The sequence below is a fragment of the Schistocerca piceifrons genome, chromosome 5 (assembly GCF_021461385.2).
Source record: "Schistocerca piceifrons isolate TAMUIC-IGC-003096 chromosome 5, iqSchPice1.1, whole genome shotgun sequence".
In the NCBI taxonomy this organism is placed as follows: Eukaryota; Metazoa; Arthropoda; class Insecta; order Orthoptera; family Acrididae; genus Schistocerca; species Schistocerca piceifrons.
The window spans coordinates 281,290,855-281,317,507 of record NC_060142.1 but is presented as its reverse complement, the minus strand read 5'-3'; the positions used below and the strand labels follow the sequence as shown (position 1 = coordinate 281,317,507).

The window sequence follows — 26,653 nt, the reverse complement described above, 5'->3', positions numbered from 1 at the left end:
ATCTTGGTATGAAGGAAAGCAGATGGAACCTTGGGACACAGCACTTACCACAAGCCAACGCATACAGATCTATATCTGCAAAGCCACAAGAGCTGTGATCATCCTGCACTATGCGATAGTGCATTAGGTATGTTAGTTCATAGAGCACATGTGTATCTGATCCTGAGAGCCTGTCGAGTGAAATACAATATTTGAAGACAGTGTTCAGACAAAAGGGTTATTCTGAGAGATGTAATGCATTCAGGCCCAGGTAAGTTCAAACTATGGAACAGAATGAAGATACGAAGCCACCCACCACTTTGGCCTTTTTGCTGTATTTTGGTGCCGTGTCGTCAAGAATCGGAAGATACGGAATTAAGTGCGTTTTTCAACCATCTGCAAAACTGAGAAATCTGTTGGGTTCAGTTAAGGATGACCTTGGCATCATGTGTTGTGTACAAGATTCCTTGTCAGTGTGGGGCAGCGTATATAGGCCCGACATGCCACACAGTACAAGAACACTGCGCTGAACATCAGTGTCATACACCCTTTGTCAACCGGAAAAGTCGGCAATTGCGGAACACTGCCCGAATCCAGGACATCATATGATTTATGAAAAGATGGAAGTTTTATCCCCGGCATCATCTTTCTGGGACTCCGTCATTAAGGAAGCAATACATATCCGTACAGCCGATAATCTCATCAACAAGGATATGGGATTTCAACTGAGCACAGCCTGGAACCCTGCATTGGCTGCTATTAAATCACAATGCAAAAATCAAGATCCTTCAATAACAGGTCCGTCATAACACTGGCCTAGTACAGCCGTTGGTGAGTAACGTCTGGCCGCACTTGACAAATGCAGCATACAGCGCACGTGTGGGAGAGCCGCTCTGTAATTTTCGGCAGAGGGAGTTTGAATATGGTAAATCACTGGGTATGCGTGATGTTCGCGGCTGCGCATTCTCCGCACATGTGTTCTAAAAACGGGGCATCGGTGTGTGGATACCGTCAGTCGTACCTAGCCACGAGCAAGGTTGAACCACCTGAAGATGTCGGACAGTTGCTCCGAGGAAATATTGTGGAATTTGCACAACATGATCTGGCGGCAAACCCATGAAGACTATTTATTACCACACAATGTTCAAAATTGGCACAGTACACACATAAACAGACATCTCTAGGTGGGTGTGGAACTACCCACTTAGGTTGTAGTGCATACAATTTTGATCTTCCAATATGTGAAGTTGTATAGTTGCTCTTACAAAATTGCAAAAGTTTCTATAACACTGCGAGTCATGTACCTCTTCACTTTCACAACTATTTGACCTCCAACTGTTACAGTTATAGTGTCTTTCTTGTTGGCACTCTGGTGAGAACAGTCCCATTTATCTTCCAGATAAAATGACTGCACTATTTGAACTTGAGTTGCTTCTACAAGATGACCATAATATGGATCTGGTCTTCCAAAGACTCCTTTTACAGACCTCACATTTCTTGATTTGTCTACCATGTACTTTGATACTGATGGAACACGGTTCGAAATTGTTTTCTTTGAAAATGTCTCTGGGATAATAGTAAAAACTTTCACTTTTTCACTGTAGGATGCACAATATTCAACAGCTGAACTGATATTTGTGAAACATTCCTGGCAAGAGGGGCGAGAGCCCTTTGGTTAATTTTTTTTTTTTTGAAGATGGAATTTCTCCTTTGAAGAGTGTGGTCAGTTTTGCTGTAATGTACTCATCCATAGCTTTAGTAATCTCTCTGCATTTTTCTTGACACATATAGCTTATGACTCGACTTCATTGACCACAGTTTCTTAACAGGGCTAACATCTACCTCTGTAGTTGACTGACTGAGGGTATTTAATTCTTCCTGTATTGATGCAAAATCTGCACCATGGGAGGTTTCACCTTGTTCAGATACTATCATTGTTGTTATTCTGTGAAAACATTTAGAATACAAAAAGTTGTCACTGGAAACTTATATATCACTCTCTTATGGATATGCAAATAGTCAGCACACTTCACTCTCCTGTGGTCCCAATCAGAAGACATTTCAAACAGTCCTTTGCACAAAACACACTGCAACTGTGTCAACTGGCAAATTCCTCACAAAAACACAGAACTCGCTGGATGGTCTCAGATTAGAAGCTTCTTCAGTAAACAAATTAGCACTGAACAACTACAATACAGAAACCTGCAATGAACAACCGCAACAAAGAAACTACAACAAAATGTAAGAAATAACTGCAACAAAGACAATAGAAATAAACACTGTAACAAAGAAATTAGTGAGAAACAACTTCAGTGAAGACATACATTACCTTTTAAAGTTAAAAAAAATTATTTTTTAAAATAAACCCTACCCAACTTAAGAGTGGAAGCTCTCCTTTACATAGAATGTAATCAATAGAAAAAAATGTAACTTTTCTGGATGGGCATTTAAAAAAACTGTAAATTATTTAAAAAATTCAAAAGATGACAGTAAAAGAACTTTGACAGAAATTTCCAAATGGAGGATACCATTGTAATCATAAAGCAATTTCTTTCAAATTAAAAAACCTCACAAAATATGTAGAACTGTTACAGAGATACAGCATTTTAAAAAATTTTCTGATATTCACATCTTCAAAATAGTGTTCATAGCGTCATCTTTGGACGCCTGTATCTCAGGGGCAGACTTTTTTTTTTTTTTTGAGAAAAAAAAAAATACATGTTTCTTACATACTCCAGATTTTTAACGTATGCCAAATAGCATCCGAGACTATGAAGGTAACCTCCCTGCCTGAAGTGATACAGATTATGCCCCTTAATCACACAGTTTATATATATTAACAAAAACAATCTATGTTTGAAACTATAGTGGCGACAGCAGTAAACATGCATAAAATATATGGAACTGCACAAACTTCTGGACCCAGTGACTCCTCCTCCTGAGAGAAGGGTTGAAGAGATAGGAAGAGGGATGGAGGAAAATGACTGGGAAGTTTTAGGAAATTGGTAGAGTTACGGAAAAGTCACCGAGAACCCTGGATCGGGGGAGACCTACTGAACAGTATGAGAAGGAAAGAGTAACTGCTTGGTGCCCGCAGATCAATTGTGCTGTTCTCATGATGATATGACCTCAATTACACCTACATTTTGCCCACAGCAACAGTTTTAAGAAGCAATCATACAAATAGTATCACCACAGTAAACTTGACAATATGGCATATGGTGTGTATTTGAGACCAAAATATGTTGTGTGTAGTCCAACTTAACCTCAAAGAAGTGGCAGAGTCATGATTGACAGAAGTATAAAAAATACTTATCTCAAAAGTTTCTTGTGCAAAGCCAGGTTAGATAAATCAGGTAGTAAGAAATGGCAAAAGCCATTTAACTTTTACTTTGCACAAGACATGAAGGGAACATGTGTTTACTTATTTCATCCAAGGATCATCTTGCAATGATATAGGAGCTGGCACAGTAATACAACAAAAATCAATAGCTCAAAATATGGATATACACAGATTACTTAAGCATGTTCTATAAGAAAAAGACGTGTTCAGCTGTGGTCTTTATGAATGAACGACACCAAATTTGCCTGAAGTGATCTAGGAAAACCCAAATCATGATGGCCAGACACTGTGAAGCCCATCCTCCCAAATATGAGCTCAGTGCCTTAACAGCTGCACTGCCTCATTTGGCTGGTCACTATTATATAATGTTCTTTGGTTTACACAAATATCTTCTGTTTGTATACACACTGAACCAACTAATAGAGCATTATAAACAGTTGGTGCTAAAGTAAAAAAATGGCACTTTAAATTTTCGCGTAAAATGTTTTAATCCTTCAGATACATTTGTTTGAGTGAATAGTAAGGAAGTGCACTAATATCCATTTTCATTTCAAGTTATACTCTATGTCATCCAGCAATTATCAATGTATTCTATAAACAGTTTCTGCAGGAGGGGAAGAATTATTAATTATGGTTTAACATCTGAGGTCTTTAGAGATTGAATACAATCTTGCATGGGGCAAGGATAGGAATGGAAATCAGACATGATCTTTTTAATAGGAACTGACTTAATCAGTCTGCAGAAATTAAAATGGGGCATTTGGATTGGGATTTTAATACCACTCCCCCTGAACTGTCTGCCCTGCGTTGAGCACCATTTAGTTTGCTTCATGGCTTGGTGTTGAGGGCTGACTGGGCACATCTCAGTTTGGCAGGTATAGTTTAAGTCTTCCAGTGTTGTTCCAGTTATCGCAGGTGAATTACAGGTCCTCAAAGTTGTACACTCTAATCGAAACTCATTTAATGGATCGTTTCTAACAATATCAAAAGGTAACTTTTCGTCTTTTGTGAAGTGAATTGGATAATCATAAAGTGTGCCTTCGTAAATCGAATTTCTAGCATACCTAAAAACTTATACTGCAATATGGGTTCTGCAACTAACATCTGAAATGTATACTATTTACAGATGTTCTCAATACTTGTAGCCATACTGCATATCTCTGGACTCTAATGCATCGTACTGTAACCAGTGTCCTTTACAGCCTTAAATTGTACACATTACTGCCTTTCACAATCCTCGCACGTCTTGTACACGAAATATTATCAAATCTAGATATTTTCAACCGAGCTACACCATAACCACGGCGTTTCAGTCAGATAAACAGAGACAGAGTTTGCAATTGATCATTACAAGTGCGAGAAACGTATGTCCAAAAGGCCGCATACCGGTTATAATTCAGCACAAATCCATATGTTATGCAACAGCATCACGTAACAACAACGACGCTACAGATCAACAGTATGATTAATCTTCATGAAAGAATATACCTTGCTATTACGTTGATTTTATCCTGGAGCTCCTTTTCAATTTCTTCAGAATTTTCACCAATAAACCTTTCCAGTCCTACGAAAGCATGTTGCGTTTCTTGCACTAGCTTATACGTCTGGTGATACAAACTTTCCATGATATTCACTCACGCCTTCAGCAAATCTCCGAAATAATGACATACACGGTGCATTACACCACTGCCCTTATTGCCTCATTTACTGCCAATCTACCTCTACCACGACTCAACATGACACTTCACAACATTTACATTCTAGTCTCTTGTTTACCTATTATAAAGATATACCAGTAAGGTTCCTCAGATAATTTACTGCTAAACCGTTGAAATAAAGCGAAACTTTGCTGTGGTGTATCTTCACAATTTGTAATGTTAGTGTCAATGGCTTTGGAATTTTGTGACAACAGAGAAGAATGAGTGACGGTGATTTGTATTATGGAACGTCATTAGGGTTGGACTCTGTAAAAACTATTGCAGAGAGTATAGGAATAGGCAATCTTCCGGACGATGCAGCGAAGGAATTAGCAGACGATGTTTCTTACAGGTTAAAACTAGTTATCCAAGTAAGTGAGGTTATGTTCTTGGCTTTATTTATTCATAAACCAAACAAATGTTACTGCTAAACTGTGCAGCGCAGTTTTAAATTTAAATTTCATTGGGAGAGACCAGTACCTACCATTAATTGAAGAACTGTAGCAAAAATTGGGTTATTTGACCTTGTGTAATTATTACTAACAACCAATAATTATGAACAACCTACGTTTCTTGTGCAACATCAGTAATTCCAAAATCCTTGTGATGTATACTGTTAATATTGGCATTTGTTCCACTATAACTTAGAACCTTATTGCGGGTCACAGACGTCTCAAAGACATGTTCATTGTGTCCACTTGTTTGCATCACAATTTCTTCAAGCACACAGCATTTCAGTTTAATGCCTCTTGCAGCTTTAAGCATGTTGGAAGAAACCAAGACTTGGCGAGAGCGGAAACCAATTTATGAAATACGGTTCACCGTTCCTTTCCGAGTGGGGTGTAGCACGCCCATTCTTGCATCATTGTTAACAATATAGCGTTACCAAGCACCTGCCAAGGTCATTGCCAGGTTTTTAATGTACCTGATCATTTACTGTAGCATTTAAAGTTCATTATTTTATAGCAGTTAAGTTAAAACTAAGAGTATCATTAAACCAGAAATCCTAGAAACCACTGTCTGAGGAATGAAGTTAAAAGTAAGAGTCTCATTCAATCGAAATGCTGCCAGAGAAATTTTTGTTTGTCATATTTGCCTCAACATTAATCATTTCTTCCTTCATGTGCTGTGATATTTTTGTTTACTCCTCACAAATATCCCATTTATTCAGGAATTTAATACTCAATTTCGTTTGAAGAGTTTTAATTAAAAAGCCTGAAGATATGGCCACAATTCTGAACTGTAAACGTGCATGATTTTGATAGAACATTATTATATTCTACTAGATTAAATGGGTTTAGTGAACAGCTTGAGCCATCAGTAACTGTGGCTGTAAATACATCATCAGTAGTGCCTGTCGTGTTTTTAGTTGTATCTTCCAATTATAGACATCAATGATATGATTTTGGTATAGCATGTCATTTATTTCCTGTGTGTTGAGGTTTGGATAGTATTGTTCACCAGAGCCATAGCCTTTAAGTTTAATGGAGATGCCTATACATTGAGGGATTTTGTTGTGGAAATATGGAAGCCTCCGATTCCGCCCGTCCGCTTTGACCCATGACGTCACAAATATGGCGGAAACGACCATACACCACGACACCAATATGGCGCCTATGACGTCATTACATAAACATGACAACAAACACGAAAATACATCGATAAACACACACATTCCACAAAAAACCGAATGACACTAAAGGGACAAGCGTGGGAAATTGGGGGTTAGACACACACCACCATTCAAAAGGACGAAAAAAACCGACGACACAAAACTCTCCTAATTCCAGTAAACACAATATCCTCTGGAATCGGACGCTTCCCTTGACCCATATAGCTCAACAGCGGCTCCCAATCCCACAAATTGGATTCGAACACTTCCTTTGACCTACATAGCTCAACAACAAGTCCCGATACTGGACCACCCGCAGCCACAATAACAAATTGGAATTGAACACTTCCCTTGACCTATGTAGCATAACAACAACTCCCGACACCAGAACACCCACAACGACAAATTAGAATTGGACACTTCCCTTGACCTATGTGGCTCAACAACAACTCCTGATACCGGAACACACACAACCACAAATTGGAATCGAACACTTCCCTTGACCTATATAGCTCAACAGCAATTCCCGATTCCGGAACAGCCACAACCACAAATTGGAATCGAACACTTCCCTTGACCTATATAGCTCAACAGCAACTCCCGACACCAGAACAGTCACAATCACACATTGTATTGGAACACCGCCCTCGACCCCACCCGCAACAAATACACTAAGAGCAAGAAAAATAAAAACTTACCACAACAAAGTTCCGGCACGACAACCTAGGTCGGCCACTACAGTCACACACAGGCACGGGCGCACGCACGCACACACACACACACACACACACACACACACACACACACACACACACACACAGCCACAAACCAATGAAAAAATACACAACCAGAAGAGAGACACAACCCACCCACACCCCAACCCAACCTCCCTCCCCTCACCCCAAAATAAAATACCCGTAAACAAAAACCAGACGCAAAATAAAAAAAAAACTCAACAAAAACTGCAACAAAATAGATCCTCCACAACTAAATCACAAACCAACACACCTCCCTCCCCCCCCCCCCCCTCACAAACAGTACCAAAAACTAACCCTTCCCCCGAGAGCCGCAGTCACCCACCCACCCAAACAACCCTAACTAACCACCTTCGGCCTTTACATCTTACTAATAGCTCCGAAAAAAACAATAGCCCTTAGGGATGCTCTTCCGCCAACAGTACTCATCTAAATGAGACTGAAGGTTGGAAGAGCGTCTCTTCCTCCTCCCAATAACTGACTTAACGGCCCCCCACATCCCCTCTATAGTATTTGTACAAGCCCCCGTCTCATAATTTTTAAACTCTTAACTATGGTTAACAACTAAATGATTTTACCCCCTCTCACTCAATCCCCTATAAGAAGAAAAAGCATCGGAAATTACAGTGGAACCCGGTTCTATAAACTCCTCAATTAACCCCACTAATTCCACCTTAGACCACCCCTCCACAACCCTAAAAACACATCCCCCCCCCCCCCCTGTACAACAGCCCCACACACCCAGAGACCAGCCACAGACTTACCCCTCCCATACTTCCTTTTTGCAAACTGTGACTCGTCCATCTCCACCAAAACCCTGGTCCACCCAACTTACTCTTGTACTTAATAAACTCGGAACATATTTCACGGCAAAACGAAAACCAGTGAAGCACACTCCTCTCACTCACGCCAGTCTCATGCATGCAAAAACTTTGAGAGGTTCTAGACCAAAAGTAATATGTCAACAACACAATCTCGTGCATGCCCAACCTAGACTTTTCGAACCAGGAACTGCGACGTATGGAGCGCCATACGTTATCCCTGTGGCACTGCCACATATAACCGCCCCCTGGTCCTAGACACCGCAACTTTTGCCAATGTTTTTTCCTTCAGACAGACAGCGCAATCAACCCAAAAACGCCCATCATAGCATGGAGTCGCACATTATTTATTTTATCGGTCATATCCATACCTAACAAGAGCAACAACAAATTAATTTACTCACATTAACACACTACCTACAGTGAACAGCACAACAATTACTTTCACACAAAACCACTAAATCGCTAACTCACTGAAACCAGTTCCACTCGAAACACAGCCAAAACGAGAACCACCCACTAGAATCGGTAACAACAAACTGAACCAAATACACCACACAACTCGAAACCCCTAAACACACCACCAGAGGGCACCACGAACCACAACACGACGACACCTACAAAGACGCCACACTCACAAACCAAACTCCATGCCATCATGATGACGTCACACACCACAACAGCCTTACGCCACGGGTCAAAGCTGACGGGTGGGATCAGACGCTTAAGCTTTTTGAGTTTCCTGTGAAAGACTGGAGTGTACATTACCCAATGTCTTGGTCACATTGGAAGGTGATTGGCTGTGAATTATCGAATCCAGTGAAGTTAAATGAAATTTGTGATGACAGACTAATCTGAAGCATAACCAAGACTTAGTTTATGTCGGAAGGTGACAGTTTGGTTGTGAGTTGGCAAAAAGCCAAAGCCTGTGTCATGACAATATTTTTTTTTTGTGTGTTGGGCATCCCATAGTTATATATACTTCCCTGATTAAAACCCTGTTTTTCCAGTGTGATCTGATAATTTCAAGTTTTTAATATCTTTGAAACATTGATAACAATACTGTTCTTGACCCAGAACACTCTATTCCACTGGAGGTTGCAGTACTGTGTAAGATTTTATTTTGCTAGTGTTTTCATGTTAGTGTTGTCAACCATTTGTTGTTTCTTAAGGCCATGATCACCATCATTTTGATGAGATCATTAGTCTGTGGAGAGGTACCTCATTGTTAACTAATCGTGATTTAATTGCCACTAATTTATAGCCAAGAAAATTTGCTAAAATAGCTCACATTTGAGGCAGGCAACATTTCTTATCAAGTGAAGGGTGTTGGAAGATCTTTGAAAGAGTATAATTTAATTGGTATATTTGTAATGACACCTTTTTGTTGTATAGTCTTCAGTTTGTATGATAGTTACTGTTAATTTGTCATGTGTCATGTTGATTTGAAATGAAATATAAAGTTGCAAATCAGTTGGGCTTAACTGATTCATAGATCATGTGGATTAAGCACAAATCAAACACTATACAACAGCATACACCATAGATCTCATCCTGAAATCAAGTTTCAGGTGTGGCAGGACATGTGTGAACAGTGAGAAGTAACTGTCACTAATTATACAGATTATTAGTAACTATTGTAAATGATAATTGTTTTTACTCCATTCTAATTAAAACATAAAAGTTACTTACTTTATTTTTCTAAATAAATAATAGAACAAGGTGAGGGGAGGAACCAAGCCCTACCCAGCATACAAACTGGTGCACAAGGAAGAGCAATGCAGAGGGAGTTCCTCTCTTGGTTCTGTCACTTTCCATGTTGTATGTTATGTGGCCAGGGATAAAACAGTACTGACCCAAAGTCCTGTGACTTCTGCTAATTGAAAACTAGGGACTTTAGTGCTCAACAAAAGATTTATTAGCCTGCTATTGATGGCTTACTGCCTACTTACTATTTATGTGATGAGAAAGACTAATGATTATCTTTGTACTACAAAAGTGGTGGAATATTTATGTTGTAAGCATTGTCTCACAACATATTGTCAAAGTTATTTCCAGTCCCTGAATCAATATAGTTAAATTGTAATTTGTACAAAAAGTGGATAATAATGATGCTTCCAATTTATTTCTGAATTTCTACATGATCTTAATTACCTAAATCTTTTGCTTGCTGTTTGAATGTTAAAGCATAATTACCATTCACTCCAGACTGTGATAGTGTAAATCACACTTAAGAGAAATTTTTTTATATAATTAGAAAGTAAAAAAAAAATATTTTATTTGGCCTTTGCATGTTTACAGCTTAGCCAGATACGCAACCTGCATCTGAGTGTGAAAATTGCAAAGCCTTTGAAGAGACCTCTGTAATATTTAGTTCCTATCTACTTTCCACAATATTCTTATCACTCACATGTGCACACTTCATGCTTACACCTAAAAATAATTCCAGAGGACAACAGAAGTTTCTGTGTCTGAAGTAAATACAATAGCATTTTAAACTACATTTCATTGTAGCGAGAATGAGTCAACCCCAACTGAATATTTTCCTCATCTTGTCAATGTGTTAATTCCTTATTGCATGTTCATCAGAACACACAGTGAAGACACGATGCTTCATTTACATCTACATCTGTAGTCAGCATATCACCTTACAATCTGTAGTGGAGGTTACTTCTAGTTCTACTCTCATGTTTCCCTTTTCTGTTGGGTTTATGAAAGGTGTACGGCATGGGAATTTCAACCTCTCCATGATGTACAGTACCTCTATTACATCATCTGCCACAAGAGTTTGTTGAGGATCTCTGTAATGCTCTCACACTTACAGTAATTTATTGTGACAGAATGTGTCACTCTTCATTGGAGTGTCTCTATCTCTTCCATTAAACTAACCTAGTAGCGGTACCAGACTGATAAGCAGAATTCAGGAATTGGCCCTAGAAGTGTTTTGTAAGTCAGTTCTTCCATGGTTAAATATAATTTCTTTAGGATTCTTCCAATGAATTTCGGATTTCCTACTGTCTTTCCTATAATTTTTTCTCTGTGGTCATTTCATGTTAGGTCACTCTAGATGGACACTGCTGGGTATTTTACAGTAATTACTGGTTTTGGTGGTTTATCACCTTAGTGTAATTGAGCAGTGATGGATCTCTTTGCTATTTATATATAATACACTGCAATTATTTACATTCAGAGTCAACTCCTAGCGCCTGCACCAATAGACAATCCTCTACAGGTCTTCCTGCATTTCACTGTAGTCTTCTGCCGTTGTAGCCTTCCTATAGACAACAGCACCACCTGCAAACAGACTCACATTGTCTACTAGGTCAGTGCAAACGATATGCTATAACACTGCCTTGGGACACTCCTGAAATTACCTTTACCTTTGTCAGTTTTGAACCCTTTCAGACAATGTATCTTGTTCCCAACAACCATCATAAAAGAGCCCACAGTACAAACTGGGGAGGGCAAAGAAAGCCATATTATTGGAAAACAAGAAACATGAGAGGAGACACGATTCTGGAGTTCTGTGACACATTTCAAACAGTTGTAGCAAATGTCCTCTTCTGTAAATACTAGAGGAAAATTTATACTGGTGAAACACCAGGTCACACAGGATGGTATAACAGGATGGCAACACAGTTAGATGTATGAACCTAATACAAGAATTTAAAACATATCCTTTGTGTGCAGATGGTTTTGCATTGTAGTGGAACATCACTTTCCTGTAGTGTTTGAAACATGATGCAACTAAACAATTGTTACCATTTGGAGCTTGAAGATAAATATTCTGTGTTAATAGTTTTCAACTTATCCACTACTTTATCATTAAGTAGTGTGATATAATTGCAAATATGCAAATATTGCAAAAATGGTACTAAGCAAAGAATGTTATGTTACACCACACCACTAAAATCTTGAAAATTGTCTTTTTAGTCACTTATTTTTAAAACTTTTGTTTTGTAGCACAGTATTTCTGGTGTGTGTGTGTGTGTGTGTGTGTGTGTGTGTGTGTGTGTGTGTGTGCACATGTGCATGCAGTTACACACACACACACAAGCATTAAAGTGAAACTGGGCGATCTTTTTATGTATATACTTGAAGGGGGAAAAAGTATTGATTGTGACCTACAGCTTGCAATGAATTAGTAGTTGGGGCACTGCATACCGATTCTGATATTCAAATAATTTTGATTCTGAATTTCATATGCTTGTTGGATTTGGAAAGTATCAACTCTCGGCACGTTAATAAATACAAAGGGCTCATAACATTTCATATGTTAGAGTGGAATAGTAACAAGGTGATGAGGTCTCAGTTGCTGCTGTGTATTTGAAGTTGCAGTGGTTGTCGACAGGATTCTCTGAAAGTTGAGGTTTTGCACCATTTTAGAGTCTCCGACTTCCTCAGGTTAAATAAGGAGAGAGGAAATTTCAAATAGCTGGCCTATGTGTTCTTGGGGAAGCATTGGTTCCTCAGATTTCATACAAAGAGCCATCTCTTCTGTTTTTTGTTGGCCCAGTACTTTTGCATTTTTTTCTGATCGTGCCCTTCTCTCCTCTTCCGAAATCACCGTTCCCATCCTCTGTCTGTTAATTTTTATTAGTAGTGTGATATGTTTGTCCTGCAGTATCTTGAACGCTTCTTTCTTCCCTTTCAAGTCCTCCATCGTAATATACAGGGTGATTCAAAAAGAATACCACAACTTTAGGAATTTAAAACTCTGCAACGACAAAAGGCAGAGCTAAGCACTATCTGTCGGCGAATTAAGGGAGCTATAAAGTTTCATTTAGTTATACATTTGTTCGCCATTTCAGCCAATAAAGTTTTTGGTCCCTTATTCTTCGAAGGTGCTACTGTAACTGGACTACAGTATCTGGAGATGTTAGAGAATTGGCTGTTCCCTCAGCTCGAGCAAGAAGCACAACAATTCATATTTCAGCAGGATGGAGCGCCACCACATTGGCACTTATCTGTCCGTAACTACCTGAACATCAGCTACCCGAGGCGATGGATCGGCCGCCAGGCAGCCCGTGACAGAGCACTTCATCACTGGCCTCCAAGAAGCCCTGATCTTACCCCCTGTGATTTTTTCTTATGGGGGTATGTTAAGGATATGGTGTTTCGGCCACCTCTCCCAGCCACCATTGATGATTTGAAACGAGAAATAATAGCAGCTATCCAAACTGTTACGCCTGATATGCTACAGAGAGTGTGGAACTAGTTGGAGTATCGGGTTGATATTGCTCGTGTGTCTGGAGGGGGCCATATTGAACATCTCTGAACTTGTTTTTGAGTGAAAAAAAACCTTTTTAAATACTCTTTGTAATGATGTATAACAGAAGGTTATATTATGTTTCTTTCATTAAATACACATTTTTAAAGTTGTGGTATTCTTTTTGAATCACCCTGTATAATTTCATCATGTCCTCCTTGATCTCTGCAATCCATCTAATGCTGCTCTTTCTATTCCATAACTTTTCAATCACTCTCCTGCTAATTCTGTTTTCTGCTGTCCTCGTAAAATGGCCTAGGAAAGAGATCAGTTTCTTTTGCATTGTACTTGCCACTGGTTCTACTTCTTTATAGACTGTTTTATTTGAAGCTATTTTCCAAATGCCCACTTTTTGGTGTTTTCTATTTACACATGTTCTGACTATCCTCCTTTCTATTTTCAGTAACCTGTCTGTTTCTACAGTGTTGGTAGTTTATAGTTTCGCTTGTGTATGTTATGTGTGGCTGTGTGACTTTCGTAGTGTTTCAGTTTTGTGGCTATTGAGAGGCATTTTTTGTTATATGTGTTCTTGGTAACATGATATGTTTTAATCAGTTTTTTTTATTTTGCTCTGCCCTGTGGTTGTGTGTTAGTATTCCTCCCAAGTATTTAAACTTTTCAACAGTTTTGTTTTTATGTTGTGTTCTCCGATTCTAATTTTGTTTGCCAGTGGCAGTTCTGTTAGCATTATTTCTGTTTCTTCAAAACATATTTTAAAGCCAACCCTCTGGGCTAATTCCTGTAGTGATTGTATTTGTTGTTTGGTTTCTTGAATGTTGTTGGCGAGAAGAGCAAGATCATCAGCAAATCTTAAGTAAGTATGACTCACATAAATCAGTCAAAAATGACAAATGTCAGAAATCACCCAAAATGCAATAATAACAGATAATCTTGAGAAACTAATACCAATTTTTTAAAAAATATTTGAAGTATCTGCCCCAGTCAATCACATAAAAAACATGCATGATGGACTGTGGAATGTGATGAAATTCATGATGAAAGACATCAAGCTCGGACAAAATTTCAAACTCGCAAAACAGAAGAAGATGCAACTGACCTCAAAAACATCAGAGAAAATTCTTTGAAATTATCAGAAAGACAAAGTGGCAATACCAAAAGGATCTACTGAGTTCCATTTAAAGAAAACTACTACAAAACCAATTCCTGAGATTATTTCAAAACCTTTGATAAACAATTACACAATTAACAACCCTCCCGTCCTATTGCTGAGAAATAAAGAAGGAAAATAGCCCGTAATAACAAGGAAGATACATAAATCCTGGCTGCAAAGCTTTTAACAATAGACCCAAGCACCCCTGTAAAAACCAAATCAGAAAATGTAAACCCACCTGCAGTGCAAGAAATAGAAATTGCACTCAAAGAAATGAGAAATTCCAAAGCATGTGGTGAAAATAAAGTGTTTGTGAAAATGTGGAAGTATGTTGGTAAAACAAATTTTATAAAAAAATTGGGCAACATAAAAATTCCCAGAAGAATGGACCACAACTATCATTAGCCCTCTTTTTTATGAAAAAAGGAGACAAAAGTGATTCAGACAACTATAGAGGAATGTCATGCTTGTACTGCACCTGTAAATTTTTTTCCAGGATTTTACACAATAGAATCAAAGAACAAGAAACTGAGGGAATACCAGGGAGGCTTCAGATCTTGGGGAAGCTGTGCCGAACAAAAGAATTCTTTGAAATTAATCGTGGTTTATTACCACAAACAAAACAAGCCTCTCTCAATTATGTTTATAGGTTTTAAGAAAGCATATGATTCTATCCATAGATCCTCACTGTTAAAAAATTTTGAGACATTTTGGACTCCACCCAAAATTAATTAAACTGATAGAACTTGCCTAACAAATACAAATTCGTAAATTAAGTTCAGAGGGGAGCTTTCTGAATCATTCTTGGTGAAAACTGGTTTAAGGCAGGGAGACAGCCTGTCATCACTTCTTTTTAATTGTGTCCTTCAATGCATAATGAGGGAATGGTACAAGGACAATACAAAGAACTTTAAGGTTGGAACACAAAAAGATGAATAATGATGAATTATTTAGGATTTGCAATGGAAACTCCAGGTAGGAATATCAAAAAGGCTCTAGCCTGAGTTGCCGGAGTTGACAATCCTGTGTGTCAGATGTGCTTTCTTATGTGAATGAACACCACATTGTTACTTTATTTCTCAAGAATGCATCCTATCAGTACTGTAGATGAATATAAGCAGTGCACCAGCAGGGAGCTTTGATGCACTCACCAGGTAACTGCATCCACTGGTCAGCTGTACTCTGGCCAAATTATTGCCCGCTCAGTTTCCTCTGGCTGACCTGTAATTTTATTGGTGCCTCCTGAGAATATGTTCTAATTGGAAACACCGACTTACTTGTCATTTAACTGGATTGATGGTAGGCTGTAGTGTGAACTTCTGAGGGGCACATAGTGACAAGGCTGGCAATCAAAAAGTGAACAGTGACTAATTTTCTATAATGTACATGTGACATCATTGTAAAATGCCCTCCTTGGGCCATAAGTACTTTATGCCTGCTTTCGCCATCTCATCAGTGTGTGTCACTTTCCACAGATAACCAACATAGACTTTACAAACTGCTTAGCCTCCTATCAATTCTTGTTATTGATAAACTTTAACTTAAATTTTAAGTTCCAGTGAAACCCTTAGTCATCCTCGAGCTTGTACAGAATCATTCCTTTTCAGTCATACTTGTCACATTTCCTCTCAGCATTTATTAAATAATGAAATTTTTGTAATATATGGTTAATGTTGTGTACTGTTGTTAGTACTCAGTGTACTTTAAAATTAATTTGTATTAAGGTTAGTATTTGAAACATTATGTATGATTGCTCAAGTAAAATGTAGGGCTACCATAGTTATTACTGTCATTGCTACCTACTGTGATCTGCTGAAAATGTTGCTGGTCTTGAAATTTGATTTTCTATGATTTAGGATGCAATGAAGTTCATGCACCATGGGAAAAGGCAAAAAATGTTGGGACCTGATATTGACAATGCTCTAAAAGTGAAAAATGTTGAGGTAAGCAGTCTTTTGCCCTGTAAAAATGTAAACTAAAAATTCACGTGTTTATCTTTGGTGGGACATACGCAACTGTTGATATTAATCATCAGTGATAAAATCTGATACAGTTGTAAAAATTATTGATTTCTAAAAAGAAACACACAAAAAACAGTTTTTGGGTGTGTGTCCCATCTTCAGGTGCAGTTGCAAAATTGTAAATCACTAATAATTTTCAACTTTCCCTGTTCATTTAACATTAGAACGCCGGAGTTTCTGACATTCCTAAAACGGGGGAAAGGGGTCATTTTGACCCCACATAAAATATTTTCATATTTGACTTAAACAAGCACTTCTTTTTAGTGTTTGTTAATCCATGTTTTATTTCTAGCAATCATAACAATTATTTACAATTATAAATAATAATTACTGACTTATTTGAACAGCAATGTATCATACAAATTTATTGTTGCTACTGCTAACAAGTTTCTCAACTATAGATTTTAATTTATTAACTACTCATACAACGTTCTAGACTCATTTAGTATATTTGGTCCATTTTACTCTCACATGTGTTTTACAAACAACTCTATATTACTTTTCACTGAAGTCATTTGAAGCCGTTAGGCGCACTAAGCACAGGTCATTTCTGTTTTACGCGCAAATTTTCCACACATGGCTTTATGGCACTGTACACAGTTTTCATTGATCTTGTTGCCTTTGCAGAGGCTGATTTGGCACTTCCTCCACTTTCTAGGTGATTTTAGTCCCATATCCTCTTTCTCTGCCTGATCTTCTTACTCTTTCATTCCCTTCAGTTCATTTGTCAGTTGAAGTATGAACTCCTTCCTTTCCATTTTCTTATTTGTTACTATGTTATAGACGACCCATGCATTTATTGCCGCCATGTCCAGTATCTTGTAGAAGACATGCATTGGCCATCTCCTACATGCAACCTTTGTAGTATATTTACGGGTCAACCACATCCACCCTGTACTTTGTTGCATTGTAGAACGTTACGGTTTCAGGTTTTTTCTTTCCTTCCTTGCTTATTACTACTTCAGCATGCAGCATACTCAGAAGAATGACATTTTTATTCTTCTTTCCTTGGTATACAGTCAAGGTACAGTCTGTGTTGCCACTATTGTGCAGTATTGTGGTGGAGTGTATTTTAGCATTTGGCTTCCTTACTTCATCGGGGATTTCACGGAGGACCTTGTTCATTGTACCAACTAATGAAGTTTTCTTTCCTTTGTGTTTTTTAGCAAGTTGAAGAGACATAAAGAAGTTGTCTGTGGTCACATTACTTCCTTGATTTACAAATCACCCCTTAAGATGCTGAATGACCTACTCTCCAAGTGGTTGTTTCTCTCTATGCGTGTCCTCTTTGCTGAGGTATGGGAAAGCATTACATATATACTTTGTCATTACATCAACAGCCAAGGGGAATTGGAGATCATATTTGTCTGGTTTGTTGGACATCAATTGAGTAAACCTGCATCTTGCTTTGCTTGGTAACAGTTGCTCATCAATGGTTATATTTTTTCCAGAGTGGTAAGCACAAATACTGTTTTCAATGAACTTTCCCCAAATTTCAGATGCAGGAGTGAACTTGTTGACTGCCAGATGTTCTGCCCAGGTTGATTTTTCATCAAAATGGAGAAATCTGAGAAGCTCCTGAAATCTGTCCCTTGGCATAATGTCATTGATAAAAGCAGGCCCCCCAAGAGTGCGACCAGATATCATCCACAGACATACATTTTGTGCACAATACACCCCAAACACACATGATGGCTGTCAGTTTCTCCAGTTCCTCGAGTGACGCAGTCCAGTCGTTGTGTTTTAGTAATTTTCAAGCATTTGATTCTGTGTTTTTCTTCATGAGATGTAGCATTGCTTCATCAAAAATAAGACTGAAGGCACTGATGACAGAGCTGTCTACTCATTTGCAAACATAAGCTGTGGGACCTCCTCCTCTCCTTCAGAACATTCACAGCTGACCACCTTCCAGAAGGTGAATAATTTCCAATCTACCACACGGTTCCATCCCTTTGCAATCATCTACGTAGACACTTCCAACTGTACCTGCTGTGATGAAAGAGTTGGTGACTGATGTATATCAGCACCTGAATCCTCTTCCACTGATCGCCCCTCGTTCACAATGTCTTCATCTTTTCTTGTGTCAAGTATGTAATCATCGTCTTCATCAGTAAAGTCAATTTCCGATTCAGCTTTGGAATTCTCTAGGAGATGTAACACTTCTTCATCAGAAAGTCCACACTGACGATACATGTTCGAAAACATGTTTCACGGACAAAGACTGCCTGAGTGACACAACATAAGCTGTGATGGACTGAAATGTACATGTGCCAAGTTGCAACAATGAGGAGCAACTGCTGTGCATTACTGTTCACTGTCGCCACTGTATTGTGGGATGATTTACTTATATTCAGAAGAGAAATTACAGTGGGGTCAAATTGACACCTTCTGCCATTCTAGTATTAAATCAGTGCCCACTGGCAGCTAATGTCATAAATTCTTTTGTGTCTCGATTCATAATGGCTTTGGGATAAAAATTGTGTCTGTTCTTCCGGACATGGGGAAAATCTACCTGCCTTCATGCAGGTTCATATGTGGCACACCCTTAAACCCAGACCGATGTCAAGTTATGTAATGGTGAACCGGGATGTCAGACCATTAATATGTACTCTATTTTTGATTGCTTTTATCAGTGGTTCTGCTCTTTTAATAGGGAATCTTCATCCTTTTGTGTAGGTCCTCCTTTGAGAGAGGTTTTCTGGCAGGCCTAGGGTTGAAGAGGATATCTTGTCTTACACGATGTATCAGGGGTGCACTATTTTAACATATTTCAATTTCAGATATGCGTCCCTTATGGACTCACATTTAATAACATACAGATGTTTTTTCTAAGCATTTCTGTTGATTCTGTGTGGCTTATGTTAACATTGTGGGTAGGTGTTTAATTTATTTCTAATTTAGCAGATGCACCTGAAGATGGGACAAGTCCTGAAACTGGGTTGTTTGTTCCTTTTTAGAAGTAAATAACTTTTACAACTGTAGCAGATTTTGTCATTGATGATGAAACTGAAAATTATCTGTCGTACTCTTCCCCTCATCTCTTTCACTCCCAAATTACCTTCAGTTGACTCCTGATGCTTCTTAAACACCAAAGTGTAATTTTTAATATTGCATTGAAATGCACTTGTTATCAACTATGCCCCATAAATTACAATAGTTTTGGAATTAAGGTGTGCAGTTTGTTGTTTGAGGGAGAGTGTAAAAATGTATGTCGATCAAGAAATTAATGAGAAGTAAGACTATAAAAGCTGTGAATGTTTGAATAGTGTTCCTTCTTCATGCATAACTGTTCCTCCCATTGTCAGTAAAATGACCATTTCTGCACATAGTTGTTGAGTGATTCTGTAGTTTCAAATTCACTTTGTAACAGGATTCTGGACTCACTTTGTAAAGAAATTGAAATGCTGCTTTCTGTGTGTCAGCTCTTTTTTGCATGCTATTTTTCTCACCTCTGTAGTGTTAGCAAACAGTAACTGGGAAGAAAACACAGAAAATGTTGTGAGGAAGGTGAACCAAAGACTGCGTTTTTTGGCAGAACACTTAGAAGATGCAAAAGATGTACTAAAGAAACTGCTCACACTGTGCTTGTCCATGCTCTTTTGGAGACTACTGTGTGGTATGGGATCCTTACTGGGTAGGGTTAGTGGAGTATATCGAGAAAGTTTAAAGAAGGGCAGCATATTTTGTATTATCGAGAAATAGGGGAGGGAGTAACATGGACACGATACAGGATTTGGGGTGAACATCATGAAAACAAAGGTGTTCCATTGTGGCAGGATCTTACACAAACTTTAAATAACCTACTTTCTCCTCCAAATGTGAAAATATTTTATTGGTGCCGATCTACAGAGGGAGAAACCATCATCATCGTCATCAAATAAGGAAAATCAGAGCTCGCAAGGAAAGATACAGGTTTTCATTATTTCTGTGCACTGCTCGAGATTGGAATAATAGAGAATTTTGTGGAGATGTTTTGATGAATCCTCTGCCAGGCACTTAAGTGTGATGTGTTGCATATCCAAGCAGACGTAGATGTAAAGACTGTAGTTAGGTAACGGTATTCCGAGGCTGTGAGTTTGCATACTTTATTGCCCCAGTTCTCTCTGAAATTATTTGTTATACAACAGAACAATCATTTTTGCAGTGCATTGATCACATATACACATAATGAAACACACAAAGAGATTTGACGTAACAAAAAGTTTATGTAACTTCTTCAGGATTAAAAGACTCTATGCATAGTTCCTCAGTCTTTGAAGCATACTTCCACAACTCTTTGTTCGATTTCACTTTGTAATGACATAACCATATTTAATCCTCTATGATGTTGCGGTCTTCAGTCCGTAGACTGGTTTGACACAGCTGTCCATGCTACTCTATCCTGTGCAAGCCTCTTCATCCCGAATAACTACTGCAACCTACATCCTTCTGAATGCTTACTGTACTCATGATGTGGTCTCCCTCTATGATTTTTACCCCACACACTTCACTCCATTTCTAAATTGGTAATACCTTGATGTCTTGGAATCTGCCCTATCAACTGATTCCTCCTCCTATTCAGTACCTTCTCATTAGTTATGTGATCTAGCCTTCTAATCTTCAGCATTCTTCTGTAGCACCACGTTTCGAAAGCTTCTGTTCTCTTGTTGTCTGAACTCTTTATTATCTGTGTTTTACTTTATACATGCCTACACTCCATACCAATACTTTCAGAAAAGACTTTCTGACAATTAAATCTATGTTTGAAATTAACCAGTTCTTCTCCTTCAGAAATTCTTTTTTTGCCTCACTAGTCTACATTATGTATCCTATCTACATTAGCCATCATCAGTTATTTCACTGCCCAAACAGTAAACGCAGTGGTTAGCACACTGGACTCACATTCAGGACGACGACAGTTCACACCCACATCTGGCCATGATTTCCCTAAATTGCTTCAGGCAAATGCTGGGATGGTTCCTTTGAAAGGGCACAGCCGACTTCCTCATCCTTCCCTAATTTGAGCTTATGCTCTGTCTGTAATGACCTCATTGTCGATAGGACATTAAACATTAAACTCAAAATAGGAAAACTCATCTACTACTTGACGTGTCTCATTCCCTAATCTAATTTGCTCAGCATCGCCTGATTTAATTCGACTACATTCCATTATCTTTGTTTTTCTTTTGTTGATGTTCATATTGTATCCTCCTTTCAAGACACTGTTTATTCTGTTCAGCTGATCTTTCAAGTTCTTTGCAGTATATAACAGAATTACAGCATCATTGGCAAACCTCAGAAGTTTTTCTTTCTTCTCCCTGGACTTTAATTCCTACTCCAAATTTTTCTTTGGTTTCCTTTATTGCTTGTTCAGTGTACAGATTGAACATCATCAGGGTAGGCTAGAACCATGTCTCACTCCATTCTCAACTGTAGCTTTTCTTTGGTGCCCCCAGACTTTTATAACTGCCAACTGGTTCCTGTACAGGTTCTAAAAAGCCTTTTGCTCCCTGTATTTTGCCCCTGCCACCTTGAGAATTTTAAAGAGAGTATTGCAGTCAACATTGTCAAAATCTTTCTCTAACTCTACAAATGCTATAAACATGGGTTTGTCTTTCTTTAACCTATCTTCTAAGAGAAGTCATAGGGTCAGTGTTGCCTCGCATGTCCCTAAATTTCTCCAGAATCCAAACTGATCTTCACCAGGGTCGGCTTCTACCAGTTCTTCAATTCTTCTGTAAAGAATTTGAGTTAGTATTTTGCAACTATGATGTATTAAACTGATAGTTCAGTAATATTGACACATGTCAGCACCTGCTTTCTTTGGAATTGGAATTATTACATTCTTCTTGAAGTCTGAGGGTATTTCGCTTGTCTCACACATCTTTCACACCAGATGGAAGAGTTTTGTAACGGCTAGCTCTCCCAAGGCTGTCAATAGTTCTGATGGAATGTCATCTTCTCCTAGGACCTTGTTTCACCTTACACCTTTCAGTGCTGTGTCAAATTCTTCTCACAGCATCGTAACTCCCATGTCGTCTTCACCTACTTGCTCTTCCATTTCTATAATATTGCCCTTAAGTGCATCTCCCTTGTAAAGACCCTCTATATACTCCTTCCACCTTTCAGCTTCACCTTGTTTGCTTAGAACTGATTTTCTATGTGAGCTCTTAATATTCATACAATTACTTCTCTTTTCTTCAAAGGCCTCTTAAATTTTCCTGTAGGTAGTATCTATTTTCTTCCATGTGAAATTTGTTTCTGAGTCCTTGCATTTGTCCTCTAGCTGTTCTGGCTTAGCCATTTTGCACTTCTTATCAGTCTCATTTTTTATGTATTTGTATTCCCTTTCACATACTTCATTTGCTGCTGTTTTATATTTTCTCCTTCCATCAGTTAAATTAAATATCTCCTGTGTTATTCAAGGACTTCTACGAGGGACTGTCTTTTTATGTATTTGATCCTCTGCTGGCTTCACTATTTCATCTCTTAAAGCCACCTATTCACCTTCTACTGTATTCCTTTCCCCTGTTCTGATCAACTGTTGCCTAAAGCTCCACTCCAACTGAAACTCTATCTAGGTCCCATCTTCTCAGTTTCCTACCTTCTTCAGTTTGAATCTATAGTTCATAACCAATAAATTATGGTCAAGAATCCACATCTGCCCCTGGAAATGTTTTACCATTTAAAATTTGGCTCTGAAATATCTGTCTTACCATCAGTACAGTATGAAACCTTCTGGTGTTTACATTGTACAATTTTCCATGTGCACAATCTTCTTTCATGATTCTTAAATGGAGTGTTAGCACTGATCAAATTATGCTGTGTGCAAAATTTTGGCGGGCAGTTTCCAATTTCATCCTTTTCTCTCAGTCCATATTCACCTACATTTTTTTTCTTCTCTTCCTTTTCCCACTATCAAATTCCAGTCCCCCATTGGAATTTAATTTTCATCTCCCTTAACTATCTTAATAATTTCTTCATCATACATTTCTTCAGTATCTTCATCATCTGTGGAGCTAATTGGCATATAAACTTTTACTACTGTGGTGTGTGTGGTCTTCATGTCTATCTTGGCTACAGTAATGCATTCACTATGCTGTTCATAGTAGTTTACCCGCATTCTTACTCTCTAGTCCATTATTAAACCCACCCTTGCATGACCCCCATTTTTTATCTTTTATATATAGTGCTGTTTTCTCCTGACCAGAAGTCCTGTTCCTCCTGCTACCGAACTTCACTGATTCCCATTGTTTCTAACTTTAACCTATCCATTTCCCTTTCTAAATTTTCTAACCTACCTGTTTAATTAAGGCATCTAACATTTCATGCTGCAGTCCGTAGAATGTCAGTTTTGTTTCTCCTGATGATGACATCCTTGTGAGTAGTCCCCGCCCAGAGATACTAATGGGAGACTATTTTACCCAATAGGATGCCTTCATCATTTAACCATGCAGTAGAGCTGCATGCCCTTGGGAAAAATTATGAGTGAAGTTTCCACTTGCTTTCAGTCATTCACAGCACCAGTACAGCAAGGCCATCTTGGTTTATGTTACAAGGCCAGATCAGTCAATCATCCAACCTGTTGCCCCTGCAATTATTGAAAAGGCTGCTTGCCCCTCTTCAGGAACCACATGTTTTTCTGGCCTCTCAACAGACACCTCTCCATTGTGGTCGCACCTCCATTGCGGCTATCTGTATTGCTGAGGCACACAACCTCCCCACCAACAGCAAGGTGTGTGGTTCATAATGGGGAGATCTGTATCATTGTCAGTTTGGTGATTGTAGGAAGGCAAGGGGGGGGGGGGGGGGTTAAATTGTAGAGAAAGGCCAAGTGATGAGTGCAGTAAGTAGATTTAGATTGGTGTAGATCACTAGCATGGAGATCTGCCTCAAGTGAGTCTGTGGACTGGAGACTGATCACTTCATCTTCAAATCTTGAAGAAAACAGAGAAATGATGTTTAATTATTTGTGTTGTCTTTATTGTTATGGAAATATGTGTTCTGCACTGAGCAAACTTAATTTTATTCCTTAGCATCAAAACTTGTTCCAGTGAAATTTCACTTTTGATATAGTGTTCATTTATTTTCTCAGAAATGCCTGATATGGTGTTGAGATATTCATATAATGCTTAAATCTCACTTTTAATCCATTAATAACTGTTGAAGAAGAAAATTGAGTTTGCCCAAGCAGACCCCTATTTTCATAATTACTGTATTTAGGGTGATTCTGTGAAGATGCTACAAACTTTCAGGGATGAGGCAGAATAATAAATGTACCAATATGAGGTAAGGGACCTGGTCTGGAAATGACTGAATCTAAAGTTATAAGTGGAAACCATTCTGATACCTCTAACATTGGAATACATGTTCAGGTGCTGTTGTTGCTAAGACTGGTAGGATAGGCAACTTTTCAGAGGTTTTAGTATGGACCAAAACAACAACAAAAATGTCCAGTAAACATGGGCTGTAATATGCATACCTTAAAAACTATGAGCACTTTTTCATTTTCATCACTGTGAAACACATATCTTCTGCTGAACAAGGGGATTAGCTCTTAATTTATGGATTTTAGAGCCCATACATATTGGAAATTTTTTCCTTGTTTCAGTCCATACTATCTCCTCCAAAAATATGGAAAACCAAGGAGCTTGCAGTAGAAGAGATGTATTTCACAGTATAGAAGAAGAACAAGTGCTCATAGCTCTTAATGTATGCATTTTAGGCTCCATGTTTATTGGGCATTTTCTTCCTTCTCTGTTCCAAACTATCACCTCTGGAAGTCCCCTACCCTACAGTCTTAGCAATAGCATTACTGTTACATATATTCTGCTGTCAGAGGTTTCAGAACAAGTTTCCCTTATTTCTCTCAACCTTATTGTTTCTGGACCTTGTTCTCTTACCTCAGATTGACACATTTACCCTTCTCCATCCTCACTGAAAGTTAGTAACATCATCATGGAATTACCCTGTATATTTGGAAGCAAACACAGACAAAAAGTGAGCTTCAACCCCAAGATGAAGTTGTTAGCTTTTTGAAAGTGTAATGATACAGTCACCTCATTGTCACAATGTCTTTTACATTAAGTTGTTACAATAGCTTTATTCACATTGGATCGCCACTGTTATTCAGTGTGATATGTTTCCAGTCTGAGGCTGACGACCACAAAACTGATGATTATGTATCTGCCATGAAAATATTTTACCAATTGCCTAAAGCCTAGTTTATCCTGGAGGGAACACAAGTGAATAAGCACTAATAAACAAAGAATTCTCTTCGGTGTAAATGGTAGGTGAGCTCAAGCTAACAGGATTTGGTCTAGGGCAATTCACATTTGCTGCTGCTGCTGATATTCAGCTGGTTGCTGACCTTTCAGTGAATTGTCAAAGGAAATTCACACATTCTTCACCTTGGTACATTCACACAGAGAGCATTCATAGTTAGGTTGCTTCATTGCCAACACTGTGTTTGATACAAAAAATAATTCCATGCAAATAAAACAGTTTTTCATCACCGCTTTCAGCACTTGCTACGGCGGCTTAACTTCACACTACCTGCACCCTTCCCGGTGGGTGTGAACCCTTCACTACATTGACTTTGTGAAGCGGCCAGTGTTGACCTTGGCCTTCACTTGCTTGCTAAGGACGCTATTCCAGTCTCGGTCTATCATCTTCAGTTTCACAACCTTCGCAATAGTACCTTTGTATGCACTGATGGCTCTCAGACTGACCATGGGGTCAGGTGTGCCTTTGTTGTTGGCACCCACGTCTTTCGATATCGGTTTCCAGCACACTCCTCAGTATTTACAGCCGAGCTCTCGCCTTGTATCAGGCCAAGGAGTACATCCAGCGACACAGCCTTTTGAATTGTGTCCTCTGCTCAGACTCACTCAGTGCCCTTCAAAGTCTATGTGCGCTGTACACTGCCCATCCCTTAGTGCAGCGGGTCCAGGAAAACTGTCAACTGCTCACTCTTGGTGGAGCCAGTGTGCTATTTCTGGGGTTCCTGGCCATGTCGGCCTGCTAGGAAACGAGGCTGCTGCCAAAGCTGCAGTCCTCGTACCTC

The 26,653-nt window shown here is 38.7% G+C and overlaps 2 protein-coding genes across 4 annotated transcripts in view; one reads left to right on the top strand and one right to left on the bottom strand.

The window, feature by feature from the left end:
* LOC124798692 (probable Golgi SNAP receptor complex member 2) overlaps positions 1 to 5,106 on the bottom strand; it is a 37,428-nt gene extending 32,322 nt beyond the window's left edge. The window contains exon 1 of the mRNA XM_047262201.1: positions 4,811 to 5,106. Within this exon, the coding sequence (XP_047118157.1) occupies positions 4,811 to 4,947 (137 nt within the window). The 5' untranslated portion in view covers positions 4,948 to 5,106. The remainder of the gene's footprint in view (positions 1 to 4,810) is intronic.
* A 78-nt stretch (positions 5,107 to 5,184) lies between these two features.
* The window catches only part of LOC124798691 (transcription initiation factor TFIID subunit 6), a 137,776-nt gene continuing 116,307 nt past the window's right edge, over positions 5,185 to 26,653 (top strand). The window contains exons 1-2 of one of the 3 annotated variants that reach the window (XM_047262199.1): positions 5,185 to 5,390; positions 16,444 to 16,530. In XM_047262199.1, the coding sequence (XP_047118155.1) occupies positions 5,241 to 5,390; positions 16,444 to 16,530 (237 nt within the window). In that variant the 5' untranslated portion in view covers positions 5,185 to 5,240. The remainder of the gene's footprint in view (positions 5,391 to 16,443; positions 16,531 to 26,653) is intronic. The other 2 variants (XM_047262197.1, XM_047262198.1) reach the window with 2 other exon arrangements.